The sequence below is a fragment of the Schistocerca serialis genome, chromosome 5 (genome assembly GCF_023864345.2).
Source record: "Schistocerca serialis cubense isolate TAMUIC-IGC-003099 chromosome 5, iqSchSeri2.2, whole genome shotgun sequence".
Taxonomy (NCBI): domain Eukaryota; kingdom Metazoa; phylum Arthropoda; class Insecta; order Orthoptera; family Acrididae; genus Schistocerca; species Schistocerca serialis.
Window position 1 is genome coordinate 400840749 of NC_064642.1, and position 14892 is coordinate 400855640.

The 14892-nt window shown below is 44.7% G+C and overlaps 1 protein-coding gene across 1 annotated transcript in view; it reads left to right on the plus strand.

Moving 5' to 3' along the window:
• The window catches only part of LOC126480933 (UNC93-like protein), a 235901-nt gene that overhangs the window by 166924 nt on the left and 54085 nt on the right, over window positions 1-14892 (plus strand). Inside the window, exons 2-3 of the mRNA XM_050104346.1 lie at window positions 4080-4389; window positions 8340-8745. Of these exons, the coding sequence (XP_049960303.1) occupies window positions 4108-4389; window positions 8340-8745 (688 nt within the window). The 5' untranslated portion in view covers window positions 4080-4107. The remainder of the gene's footprint in view (window positions 1-4079; window positions 4390-8339; window positions 8746-14892) is intronic.

The window sequence follows — 14892 nt, forward strand, 5'->3', positions numbered from 1 at the left end:
CGGGGGCGGAGCTGTGAGTGCCAGCCGGTGTGCACCTGAAGGCCGCAAAGCGGACTAGAAAGTAGCTGTGCGACAGCAGGCGGTTTTGAAACGCAGCCTCCGCGTCGCCAGCATGAAAATCGCGGACTGCGGCATACCAGCCCGCCTGCACTGCTGTCGCACGCTTAGCAACCCTGTGCCGTTTACATAACAATGGCTTCTCGTAGCGTTTTGCCTGTTGTCGTACGAAGGCTGTCGGCATGGCGTCGGTAAGCGTTACGACGCGTCGGTTGCTAACAAGCCGGCGCATAACTAAGTCACCGCGCTAGTAGTCGTAGGAGCGGGATTCAAATCGCTATCCAGGTATCTCGACTCAGATTTGCCATGGTTTCCCTACGTCTCTTAAGGTGGATGCAATGATCCTTCCCTTTAAAAGGACGTGAGCAATTTATTTCGTCTTTCTGGGTCGGTCCAAGATTATGTTCCGCCTGTAATCACATTGTTGTCGGCTGTGCGTTAGGCTAAAACCTTCCATCCTTGCGTAGTTTCATGTTCCACAAACGCTGCAGAAACTCTGCTGTGGAAAACATAACCGCTACGTCCCATTCAGGTACATTCTGTATTAATCTCACTGGCGTAAAGTGGACTTCGTTCAAGCCCTCTCGCCTAGAATAGTTGTTGCTGGTAAAGGAGTCGAAAACATGTAATCTTACTGGGTGTCATATGTGCTTGTAGCTTGAAGTACGATTTGCCTCTATTTATCTGTTACTGTTAATAAAATTACACTTAGTTATCACTGTTTAAACAATCACAATATTTCTCCAGATCTACTCTCCTTACAGAAATAAAAATAAAATTTGTATTTATTTATTTAACCCGGTTTATTTAACCTGATCTGATTAGTGCCACCAGGCACTGGTTTACATCGGACCAGGGTTTCACACATACTGTACCTTTGTATACATTGTAGTTACCTAAGAAGAAACAATTTCAATTTGTCAAGAAGTACTAAAATGATTTGGGCACCTGAAGTGACTGTGCCAATAAATTATACTGCGTATGAACTGCAGCTGCTGTCAGTAATAGTGTTAACAGTAAAAATAAGAATAATAATGTAAATAATGACGACAATAATAACGATAAGAAGAATTTACAGATGTACAAAACAGATGTTTCCTGATATAGCGAGTTCTGGGGAAAGGAAATTTAAGGAGACTGCATCGGCTACGAATACTGGGAAATGAGAAAGATCGGTTTGGAAACAGGGATGTGCAATGGTAATGAATACGCACAGGAATAACTGTAATGCTTCTTGTTACTTCAGTAGATATGTCTTTAACCGTCTTCTGAAGGTGGAGATGTTATTCAGTTCTCTAATATAATGAATGTGAGAGGCTATTCCAGAGTTCCTGCTACTGAGAAGGACATCGAGAAAGTGGCTGGACTATGGAGTGGGATAAAAAGGATTTTGCTCTGATGGGAGTGGCTGTTTCAGCCTTGTTCAGATAAGAGCGTTAAGGTCGCAGAGAGACGTAATGGACACTGTTCATTGATAAGGCAGCAGAGAAGACACAGGGTAGAGAAATTTCTGCGCATGTATGCACGCAGCCAGGATAGCTGTGCACATAATGGTGAAATGTGGTCAAAGAGTCGAACATCGCTAATTCAGCGAACACAGGCATTCATAGGAAGTTCCAGGCGTCGTGAGCATTCTTGAAAAAGGCCTTGCAGGATAACATCGCTGTAATCAATAGTTGGAAGTATAGAAGCTGAAACACCTAAAACTTGTAGCACAAACACTCCTGAAACAAAAGGTTTTACTGATGTGCTTCTTCCACAGAAATGAAGTGTAACTAGGGTCCCGCAATTGCAGCGCATAACACAGAGTTTAATAATCATTAGACTGTGTATTTATTTCACAAAGTCACATTTTTAAGTGGAACAATGCCCTTTAGCATTCACAGAATAAAAACATGGAAAATCGGATGTAAGTGGCGTTTTTTACTTTTCAGAATTTTAACAGAAGTAGTCATTGAGCAATCGGAGTTCGAAAACTGCAGATACTGCGGCAGTTGTCTGCTACATGTGTCCCCACTAACTTGAGGAAGAAAAGTTAATAAACAAATCTTTGGATTATGAAGAAGAAAAATAATTTTCCCTGAAAGGTGGCGCTCAAAATGCTTACCATCAACTTACACATAAACTTCCAGCCTGCCACGTAAAGACTGACGCCAATATACTACAATTTCACTAGAAATTTCAGAGCAGGCAGCAGTAATATGTCGTTTCATATCATCTGTTGCAATCGTTACGTCCTTGTAAACAGTGTCTTTTAGCTTTCCCCAGAGAAAAGTACCTAATGTGGTAAAACCTGGTGATCAGGCCGGCCAAGGTAGATGTCCCATCCGTCCATGCTATAAGTGACTCGCGTTGTATATTGTGACGTTTCACTTATTATTGGCTATTAATTGATGCGTTAAGGCGATTATCGAGGAAAAGTGGAATATTTAATTTGACATACCTTTTAGATAATGGACCGTTGTTACGCTTAAGCGACAACCATATTACGTCACTGAATTTGTTCCAGCGGGATATTGGTGAGCCACTACATTCTCATTCGGAACAGAGCCGCATGAAAACACCATGCGATCATTCAGTTTTAGACATTCCGAAGTTTTTCTGTGTCTCGTAAGACAAATACTAAGATGATCCCTTTGTGAAGGACATGGTCGATGCACTTCCCTAAACAGAGCTTTTGGCCGTCTCCAATGCCTTCATCGTCGAAGGCACATTAAGCCCTAGCCTTCCTTCCACTGACTAGGCATACCGCCACAAGGAAACAAAGTTACCTATACGTAAAAAATTTTTTGTTATGTGTTTCTGCGACAGGTCACACTACTAAAATCATTATCGGTTTGATATTATTAACAAGCCATCGCTAGATGATCTGCTTAAAAACAAAAAGAAAACCAGGGCACGGAGGAGTGAGTAATATAATAAAACACTAAATTATTAATCAAACTAAGTTTTGCACACAACTATACGCACTTGAGTACGTTTTATTGCAGCTCTTCAACTGAACAATGTGAACATATCTAAACTCTCATCGTTGGAACTGATGGCTTTGAAACAGTGTAAAGCTGGTAAATCTTAAATGACCAATATGAGGTGAAAATATTCATAGTATAACATACATTGTGGGAGAAAGTGTCCTCAAACTGAACACTAGTAAAAAAATTACTTCAGAATTCTTTAAAATAAGCTACACGTCCACTATAAGCACATGCAGACGTGATCAGTGTGTAGCAATGTGGTAGCTGGCTCTCGCTAGTGTACGCTAAATAGCCAGAATGAAACAATTACTAAATCAAACTACTACACGGTGGGCCAAAATAAAATTGCCCCGGAAAGTATTTGATGAAGTTTAAGATAGGCAACCCAGCTTCCATGATCCGCTGACTGGGATAATGTAATTTGTGTTGCCTATTTTAAACGAGCACCAAGTATTTCTCAGGCCAGTTTTATTTTCTCCGCCCTGTATTAGGCAAATGCGACCCGGCTGAGAAAGGAACTCCAACAAAGCAAAAGGTAAAAAACAGAGAGAGGAGATATCGTAATAGATCAGAAAGTCGATAAAGGCGTTGTTACGAATATCGCTTATTCATTTAAGAACTGCTGTAGGTATTTCTTGCCTTCTGCTCGTTGACAACGTTTTCATGAATTACATTTGTACCGATGTACTGAACGCGAGAAACGACAACTTTCCTGAAGTGGTGTATGCTAACGGTAACAGTAGTATTGCCGGCCGAGGTGACCGAGCGGTTCTAGGCGCTACAGTCTGGAACCGCACGACCGCTACGGTCGCAGGTTCGAATCCTGCCTCGGGCATGGATGTGTGTGACGTCCTTAGGTTAGTTTGGCTTAAGTAGTTCTAAGTTCTAGGGGACTGATGACCTCAGCAGTTAAGTCCCATAGTGCTCAGAGCCATTTGAACCAACAGTAGTATTTTAATTAATAGTCTAAGTTATCTCTGTCAGTTCTCACTTGACTTACGCAAGTCCAGAATCTAACAGGGGACTCTTTTTTTCCTTCCTGTGCAGGCCGAGCCGTGCCAACGGCGACAATAACATGGTTGCGACGAGCGTGGTCGAGAGAGGGAACGACTGCGAAGTGGTCACGGTGTCGGTTGGCGGCTACGCCAATGAGGCATTCAAAGACGACGGCGACATCGGCGCGACCCCCGTGAAGCCGCCTCCAGGGAAGACCAAAGCCGAGGAGGCGGCGGGGGATGGGCCACCGGGCCTGGGGCCTGACGGCAAGGTGCGCATGTCGCCCAAGGAGAAGTGGCGCATCCTCAAGAACATCGCCGCCGTCAGCCTCGCCTTCATGGTCCAGTTCACCGCCTTCCAGGTAACTGCCTATCCTAACAGGAGGGTACTCCACATCACTGCACAGACCAGGATCCTTAGAAGCAGTTTTCTTTCATTTCATTTATTGCAAAATTACAGACCTGTTGCCTAATATTGTAAAAACAGACCGCACATTTTACAATTTTTCATTTGACGCCATAAACTGTTCCTTAATCCAAGCAAGTATCGTCTTGAGCAATAAAAATTGAAGTAGTAATAATGAGTTACGAAGCAATATTTAATTGACGAAAACAGAGCTTGTTGAGTAAGAATATTAGTAATTTCTTGAAACTGAACGAAGTTTAAAGATGATAGGAAATATCTGAGCGACGTTGTACATTCCCATCACCAAAGTTCTGTGTCGTCAGAAGAGGGAATCTGGCAAGGGGGAGATGCCTCGGAAAGATATCTTGTCACGCAACTACCGGTGGTTCCTGTTGGTACTACGCTATATGCCATAAGCTATGTGCCTACATCTACTGTACATGTTTTACGTGATTCTCGGTACAATAATCTGTCACGGCTTATGGGCTAGGTGATTTCGTCAAGCAAATTGTCGTCATCATCGACCGTATTGTCGCTTGCGTCAGTTTCGCATCTTTCTTTGATGTGTCTGTGATGTTATTATTTATTGCGTCCTGAGTTTCATGCGAGGTCTTTTTTGTCTTCTCATATGTACTGAAGATTCAGTCTGTCGCACTGTCGATTTCTTTCCACGCTGTTTCATCTCCAGTCACGCTGTTCAAATACCCGGATGTGTGCCCTAGTCTTCTGGCCTCTGTGAGAAGCGTGCAGTGTATTACCGTGTATTCCGGGGAAAGGCTCTCCCCACAAGTACCGGGTGATCAAAAGGTCAGTATAAATTTGAAAACTGAATAAATCACGGAATAATGTAGATAGACAGGTACAAATTGACACACATGCTTGGAATGACATGGGGTTTTATTAGAACCAAAAAAATACAAAAGTTCAAAAAAGTATATTGCTAGACGCGTGAAAAATCTCTTGCACGCGTCGTTTGGTGATGATCGTGTGCTCAGCCGCCACTTTCGTCATGCTTGGCCTCCCAGGTCCCCAGACCTCAGTCCGTGCGATTATTGGCTTTGGGGTTACCTGAAGTCGCAAGTGTATCGTGATCGACTGACATCTAAGGATGCTGAAAGACAACATCCGAGGCCAATGCCTCACCATAACTCCGGACATGCTTTACAGTGCTGTTCACAACATTATTCCTCGACTGCAGCAATTGTTGAGGAATGATGGTGGACATATTGAGCATTTCCTGTAAAGAACATCATCTTTGCTTTGTCTTACTTTGTTATGCTAATAATTGCTATGCTGCCAGGAAGTTTCAATTGCTATTCTGATCAGATGAAGCGCCATCTGTAGGACATTTTTTGAACTTTTGTTTTTTTTTGGTTCTAATAAAACTCCATGTCATTCCAAGCATGCACGTCAATTTGTACCTCTCTATCTACATTATTCCGTGATTTATTCAGTTTTCAAATTTATACTGACTTTTTGATCACCCGGTACATTCTTTCCTTATGCTGTGGTGTAAACGCGTTGCTTAAGGATCAAGTCGAGTCAGGAACTGAGTAACTATGCATCTGGTGTGTCGATATGTCTTATTCCCAACCGTTATCTGATGATGGGGGAAAAGTTATATATTCTCCGGCTCTGATCACTGCTATCCCATTTCCTTTGCCAGCTATATGACCGTCACCTCTTTAGGAGACGTTTGTCTCTTATTTCCTCCGCTGTTATGTTGGTTATCTTGTCCAGTCTCACCTTCTTGAGTCTATAGGATAGTTTCACAAGATCACACACAGAGCTTAAAGTAATGTGGTCCGGAAAGAACCCGATAACCTGAGCAGCAAACTTCTTTGCCTTCTCGTAACAGCTTTTTTGCTTAAGAAGCAGTGCCCTACCGTTTCCTTCTTCCACGTTGTGCTGATCAACCACCTGTGTACCACTGTATTTTCTTCTTCTTTTGTTTTTCGTTTGGCCAGTTACAGACCGTGGTTTCGCCTCGGTGTCTGGTTTGATGTCTTTTGCCTTCAGTTATGCAGGGATGAAGAGACACGCACAGGATAGAGTAGCGTGGAGAGCTGCAGCAAACCAGTCTTCGGACTGAACACCGCCACAATATCCTCCCAAAATATCTTCATGTTTTTTCCTCCGTTCGTCTAATCATTTCTCGCCACTATTCTTTTTAAGTTTCTCAGTGAATCTGAGCTTTATCACAAGTGTTCCAAAGGTTCAACAATTTGTTATCTGCATTTACATCCAGAAAGCCACCACATGTTTTGTAGTTAAGTGTACTTTGTGTACTACTTCCTTCATTTCCTGTTCCAATTGCGAATGGAGTGCGGGAAGAACCAGTTGGTAAGTTTTTGTGTGAGCTCGAATTTCACTTTCATGATGCAACCAGTATTCCTGATGAATGTATCTTTGATGATTTTTTACCATTATTTTATGACTTTGTTCAGAGATAAGTTATACAGAAGAGGGAGAAGCACCGTTCAAAAACTTTCTATAATTTTTAACTGTGTCTTACGTATCACCTAACCTTGTTACCTCAAAGAGCTAACGTTCGCCGAGAGTGAAGTCGTGTCGCCACGGTTCAATATAAACTCACAAGCAACTAAATTGAAGGTAGACGCTGTATTGGAGGGAGTAGGTTCCTGTCATCACGGCGAACGTAACAGACTGACATGTCATATGACTGGTGAGTCATTAGACTTCATAGTAGCCATCGGATTCCGGGAGACTTATAAAGCGATCTCAGCGGATTTTTTCGTGGCCAGATGGAGCACGCCTGGCGCAAGGGAGCCCCTCTCCGACGCCGTAGAGACATTCGCATTTACAAATACCATCGTGCAAGTGTCTGCCGTGAGTAGGTCTATTCGAGGAGAGCCGTCTCCGCGAAAGAACCGTGGACAACATCGTGTTGATAATGGGGGTAAATTGTAAAAGAGAGTAGACGAACGATAGTAGGTAACTCCCTCACCAACTGACGCTGAACAACTAGAACCAGTGACCAACCAAATTATACAGAAGTACCCACTTATTATGGGGTCTGAAACATCACACCACATGTGTACGTTAGTTTGTCATAATTCACATAATACAGAGATTAGAATGGAGACAGGAACGCTGCCATCGGGCCCTAGAAATATAGAAGAAGGTCATCTAGACTGAATAGTCGCATTACATGCCGATGGTAGGGTACGAGAACGCCCAAAAACGACGCGTGGTCATAGTTCTCGATTGCCAATAGAGGGCCTTTCAGATTACATGGCATGATATCGATACGCCTATCAACAATATACTGTTACTGGATAATCCTCTGGGCTGTGTTATTGATGGAATTTAATTCACACGATCGATTTCGAAATTATACAATTTCATGGTCAGACGTGCTTGTCGCAACCCAACTCATGTTCAGTGTTTAGATTGAGTTGGACTGCCTCAAGCGCGTCTGAAGATGAAACGGTGTACTTTCGAATTCGATCATATTAATTACATACCAGCAACAAAACAGCTGAATCGATTGCCCAGTAATAATGCACTGATGAAATACAGGTCCATGAAGAACGAAGATGTATCAAACCAAAAGGTTTTTACCGTTTCTCAACGCCAACAACACAGAAACCTACTGGATCGTATCACCAGCATTCTTTTGCTCCTCTGCAGCGACACCTTTCCATTCTAAAATTACGAGTTGCAGCCAAGATGGCGTCTTGCAAATTGGCCGCCATGTCGGTAACATAGCCTCCCAAGTTTCCCATCTCTCCAACCTCATTCAACATGACTATAAATTTCTGTTAATCCACTTGTTTTTGTTTTAGAAGAGTACTTGACACTTATGGACTACCCTGTATTTCATGACTGAACCACGAACCCAGTCTAGACTGCTAGTGTAACGCGCGCGATGCGGGTCCGCAGGGCACGGCGAACCTGCAGAGCTCGATCAACGCGAAGGACGGTCTGGGCACAGTGTCGCTGTCGGCCATCTACGCGGCCATCGTGCTGTCGTGCATGCTGGTGCCCACGTTCGTCATCAAGAGGCTGACGGTCAAGTGGACGCTGTGCCTGTCCATGCTGTGCTACGCGCCGTACATCGCGGCGCAGTTCTACCCGCGCTTCTACACGCTGGTGCCGGCCGGCGTGCTGCTGGGTCTGGGCGCGGCGCCCATGTGGGCCTCAAAGGCCACCTACCTCACGCAGGTGGGCGGCATCTACGCCAAGATCACCGACCAGGCCATCGACGCCATCGTCGTCCGGTTCTTCGGCTTCTTCTTCCTCGCCTGGCAGACGGCCGAGCTCTGGGGCAACCTCATCTCGTCTCTAGGTGAGTCTCATATCGCCCACGTTTCAATCATCTATTTGGTTTGAGCAATGTATTTCTATGAGGATCATCACCATCATCATTATTACTACCACCACCACCATACCTCTCATCATCACAACCACTGTCCCAATCACCAGCACCATTTTGTCATCTTCATTATCACAGGCATCATCATCATCATCATCATCATCATCAAAAGCATCAACGACTCCTACTACTAATAGTAATACTTCAGAATAACCAAAGGTGTTATAGTGATTAAAAACACTCGTATCAAATCCAGTATGACTGTGGTTCAATTGTCCATCCAGTCATATACACTATCTGCTTTTACTGGACGTTAATACGTAGTGCGTCCAGCCTTCGTTTTTACGTCGTCTTTTGAGTTATTGCAACTCATTCTTTCTCGAGAGCCGAAGCCAGGGAAGGCAGTGATGCTGTATGCTGGGGTCTGTAACGAAGTCGAAGTCCTAGCGCATCACAAAGTTGTTGGAGTGAGTTCAAAACGCGACTCTGGGCAGCTTAGTCCATTTCACGAATGTTATTGTCCTCAAACCATTGCCTCACAAATGCTGCATGACTGGGTGCATGTTGTGCTGATACCAACAGTCACTGTCTCCAGACTGTTCCTCTACTGTCTGCAGTACACAATGCTGTAAAATATATTCACATCCTTCTGCTTTTAGCGTTTTGTTAAACAGAATAAGGGAACCACGCCCTAACTACGAAATAACATCCACATACCGCAACACCATCTCTACCATACTTCACAGTTGACACTACACATGGTGGCAGACGTAATGTTCTCCAGGCACTCCCCAAACCCAAGCACTTCCATCGTATTGTCACAGGATACAACGTGATTCATTACTCCAAATCACTCGTTTCCGGTCATTCACTATTCAGTGGAGCCGCTTTTTACACCATCTCAAGCGCCGCAGAAATATATGGTCTTGGTCTACCTGTGGCTGTTCCTTCACGTTTCCACTTCACAGTCATATCGCTAACAGTCTACTTGGATTAGCTGTAGAAGGGCTGAAATGTCCCTGATGGATTTGTTACTGCAATGACTAGTCCATGTTCGAGCTCAATGAGATGTCCTGACCGACACGATCAGCTCTTACTGCTTCTCTACTGATAATACAGTACACCCTGCCTCCTTTTATACTGGCAGGTACGCTTCTCGTAACATCTAGAGCTCAATTCGATATTACGTTCGCAGGTCTGGATAATTTTGATCAGATAGTGTGTTTGTACATTTTTTAAAACCACTTGGCTGAAGAGCAGTAATACGGCTCCTGCGAGCCCACCCCTCGATTCAGAGGTAATGAAACTATCAACAAATTAAAAGAAGGCTAAGTCAAAAACGTGCCTTGTTATAATAAAAGTTCACGGAAGTAGCTCCTTTATTTCTTCAAGTACTGAAGTAAGGAAGATTAGGATTTAACGTCTCGTTGACCGAGATCATTACAGACGGAGCACGAGCTCCGAATGTGGCAGGAAATCAGCCTCTTCTTTTCAAAAGAAACCATCCCAGCATATGATTTAAGCAATTGAGGAGGAACCACGATAAACTCAAATCTAGATGGTCACGTTCTCGAATCAGAGTTCAGTGTATTACCACTGCATTACTTCGGTCGGCCGATTAATGAAATCTACACTGATGGAATAAATCCCACACCAAAATATAATTAATGTAGAGAAATTTCTGGAATACATTTCTAAAGGAACGTATTTAAACGTTTAACATTGCCAGATCAGAGGTTAATGTAAGAGCGAAGTAAGCCATTGCAAATGTGAAATGCTGGTACATTAATAACCGGTGTAATTGCCAGAATATTTAACGGAAGCATACAAACGTGCATGCATTGTGCTGTACAGGAGTTGTCGTCCTATGATGTCCTGTGTGTGCGAGATCAGAGACAGATGTGGTGATAGAGCAGGCCAAGGCAATTTGTCGACACTCTGTATGGCATGTTGAATTACAACAGCGGTATGTGGGCGAGCGTTATCCTGTTCGAAAGCACCCCCTGGAATGCTGTTCATGAACGGCGCCACAAAATGTCGATTCACCAGATTGGCGTACAAATTTGCAGGCAGGCTGCGTGGGGTAATAAAGAGAGTGTTCCTGTGTCATACGAAATCTCACCTAGACCATAACTCCAGGTGTAGGTTCAATGTGTCTAGCATGCAGACAGGTTGGTTGCAGCCCGTCAATTGGCCTTCTTCTAACCAACATACGGCTATCACTGGCACCGAGGCAGAACCAGCTTCCATCAGACAACACAACAGACCCTGATGAACTCTCGTTCGACACCACTGAACTCGCAAATTGTGGTGGTTTGGGATCATTGGATTGCACACTACAGGGTGTCTGTCTCGGAGCTGTCCCCGAAGTAACCGATCTGTAACAGTTCGTTGTGTCACTATAGTGCCAGCTATTGCTCAGATGACTGATTCAGATGCAGTGGGATGTGGCAGAGCCGCACGCCGAACACGATGGTCATCCCTCTCGGATGTGCCTCGTCGCTGTCCAGAATGCGGTCCTCATGCGACTGTACGTTCTCGTGACCACCGCTGCCATCAATCATGTGCAGTGGCTGCATTCCTGCAAAGTCTTTCTGCAATGTCGCAGAAGAAACTCAACTTTCTCATAGACCTATTACATGACCTCGCTCAAACTCAGTGAGGTGATGATAATGGCGTCTTTGTCGCCTTAAAAGCATTCTTCACTAATATCAATTCACCACATCCAATCCCAAAGGTAACTCACGCTCACGACCATTACACCGTTACTTAATGAAACCTGATTTGCAGCCTCATAGTAACGGTACTAGCGCAACTCCTATGCGGCTGACGCGAAATTTCAATAGGCATCATCTTTCAGATGAAGAAACACGCCTACCAACTTTTATTCACGTCGCACGACTCCTTGGTGTTGCGCTTTTTTCCGTCAATGTATTATGTTTGATTGGCAACACAAGGAAGCTTGATTGTGATCAATGGACCCGTTACTCCATTCAGGAATATCTGTCAATGGCAGGGCAGCTGGGCGCCACGCTCGGTAGGCAGTGAACGGGCTCGTGCTCGGCGCCTGCCGCGATCTGGGCTCGTGTGATGCAGCGTCGGCTCGGCTCGTAAGGCAGGCAGCAGCCGGCAGCCGGCACGCTCTGCTGCACACGCTAACAGCCCCACACGCGGCCGCTGCCAAGGCCGGCCTCATAACTCTGACGAGCGGCCCCGACGGCCCGCTTACAAATACGCACCAAGGTGTTCCCTTCACACCCCACCCTCCACGGGCTCCTCAGCTCACTTGCAGGGGGCTGTCAAAAACAGGGGAACACCAAAAACACCACACATTACATGCCCAATAAGGAGTAGCAAAACTGTTGGAATTCAAAACATGTCCCAGTCGTCTCAGAATGGATAAATATACAGATCCTGTTCGCTCATCAATTGAATTTTATACTATTCTTCCGCCGGCCAGAGTGGCCGAGCGCTTCTAGGCGCTACAGTATGGAACCGCGCCACCGCTACGGTCAAAGATTCGAATCCTGCCGTGGGCATGGATGTGTGTGATGTCCTTAGGTTAGTTAGGTTTAAGTAGTTCTAAGTTCTATGGGAGTGATGACCTCAGAAGTTAAGTCCCATAGTGCTCAGAGCCATTTGAATCCTTTTGAACTATTCTTCCTCCAAACAGTCGCAAGTTCAGGTAACAATGATGGAGGTGGGGAGCGATCATTCGCCCTTCTCTCCAAAGCAGATCACAAATTCTCAATAATATTGAGATCTGGTGAGTGTAGTGGCCAGGGGAGATGCGACAGTTCATCCCCGTGTTCGCAACAGTCCTGGACGATACGAACTCTGTCAGCAAATGTCCTGTCGTCTTGGAACACTGTATCACCACTGGGGAACAAACATTGCACCATGGGATGGACCTGGTTAACCCAAACCATCACCTAATCCTTGGCAGTAAAGTGACCTTGCAGAGTAACCAGAGGGGTCCAAGAAATGCAACGATATGGCTGGCCAGGGTATCACCGGACGACCGCGAGGTTTCACTCTTGGGACGTAAACTCGGCCAGAAGATGGAAACAGTGTGGAACAAGACATATACGACCAAATTACTTTCTTCCATTGCTCCATAGTCGAGATTTTGCGGTTTCAGCACCACGTGTTATTGTTGTGGGTATTCGCATCACTGCCTATGGAACTTTTCAGATTTTTTTTGTGCTGACATGGTTCAGCTCTGCAGTGACTTTTGCAGCTGTCGTCCCCGTATTTTCCGTCACAGTCCTCTGTGATGATGATAATGACGATGATGATGATGATCTACCGCATCGATGACCTCCAGTCCCCACGTAGAGAAGCTCGGCCACCGAGTTGCACGTCTTCTCAGTTAACGCCTTGCGTGTCGATAATGATGATGAAAACACAACACCCAGACCCTGAATGGAGAAATTCTCCAGTCCGGCCTGGACTAGAACCCCAGCCCACTGGATGGCAGTCAGGCCCGCTGACCACTGAGCTAAGGAGGCAGACATCCTTAGCAATGACCGTCTGTCACGATCGCTCAACACACACTTTCGTCTGCATTGTGACTTAGCAGATGATGGCCGGCCGGGGTGGCCGAGCGGTTCTAGGCGCTACAGTCTGGAACCGCACGACCGCTACGGTCGCAGATTCGAATCCTGCCTCGGGCATGGATGTGCGTGATGTCCTTAGGTTAGTTAGGTTTAAGTAGTTCTAAGTTCTAGGGGACTGATGACCTCAGAAGTTAAGTCCCATAGTGCTCAGAGCCATTTTTTTTAGCAGATGATGTTTTTCTGATTTTTCCTGTATGTCATATAACTGTTCGGTACGGTGCCTCTTGAACCACCAAACACTTCGGCTACCTCGGTTACATAGGCACTCGTCTTACGAGCACCAACAATTTGCCGACGTTCGAATTCACTTGGCTCTGACATCATGCACCCTCAACGACACAGAACACTGTTCTCACTTGCAACGTATTGACGACATTGCACAGGTACCGACATGGCCAAATACTACAGCGCAGCCTGCAGGCTTGCATTTATGTTCAAGCATGCATTTCTCGCTGTGTTTCTATACTTTTTTCCAGCCCCTGTTCGTGACACTTTAAAATATTCAGGCCTGTTGAGTACCGCATGTGCCCGTTACCGAGTAGGTAAGTATGCAAGGTAGTGCCGTTTGTACAAAGCTATGCTTTTATTTTATTGGTATACAATACGCTACATTACATTACAATACTGTACGCAATAACAAGACTGTTAGACTATTCAGTCACTTAATCACAGTCTTTGCTGTGTACTGCCTGCCAGCTTCCCGATAAAAAGTTCTATGCCTGTCTATAGAACTGCTGTGGTTTCGAGTTGATGATATCTGTTAGCCAATTGCGAAGAGAAGCTTAATCATGAAACACGTCTTGAAGAATAGAAGTTGAAAAGGTTGTATGTGCCAGATTTCACATTTGTCAGGAGAAACAAAATACAATTTATCTTTTTTGTACAACTTACTTGTATCCAAAAAATCGAGAAAGTATTCTGATACCACAAAATTATGCTGCACAAATCAACATTGCAAAACGAGAAAATAATCAATGTATTAAGAACGTTCTAAGTGGGAGTTGGCTGGACCTAAGGCAAATAAGAAAGTTTTTAAACTTCCTGATAGATTAAAACTGTGTGCTGAGCCGGGACTCTACCCCGGAAACTTTGCAAGTCAGAGTTTGTTTAGAGTACGCTGCAGAAATTTCGATTGCAAGCCGTTACAAATACTCCACGTCGTACCGAACTCTCCCTATGCGATTTCCGTATTTTCGGAGACCTGAAGAAAGACATTCTTGGCCGTCGAGGTGGTTCGGAAGAAGTGCTCGCTTGGATACAATCATGGTTTCGCAGGCAACTGAAGACGTTTTTTCCGTGAAAGCATTGACCATCTTGTCTTACAGTGGGATAACCAGTTCATGTACTTTTTTCCGTCTGCCTCGTTTTCAGTTTACTGCAATTACAAAAGCTGAGATTACCCTTAACAAGATGTACTAGATAGAAGACCATTCGTAAACGCAGAAACTGTGTACCTGGAAAACTTTTAGGACGGTTGAAATTGAGTTTATGATGCGTATAA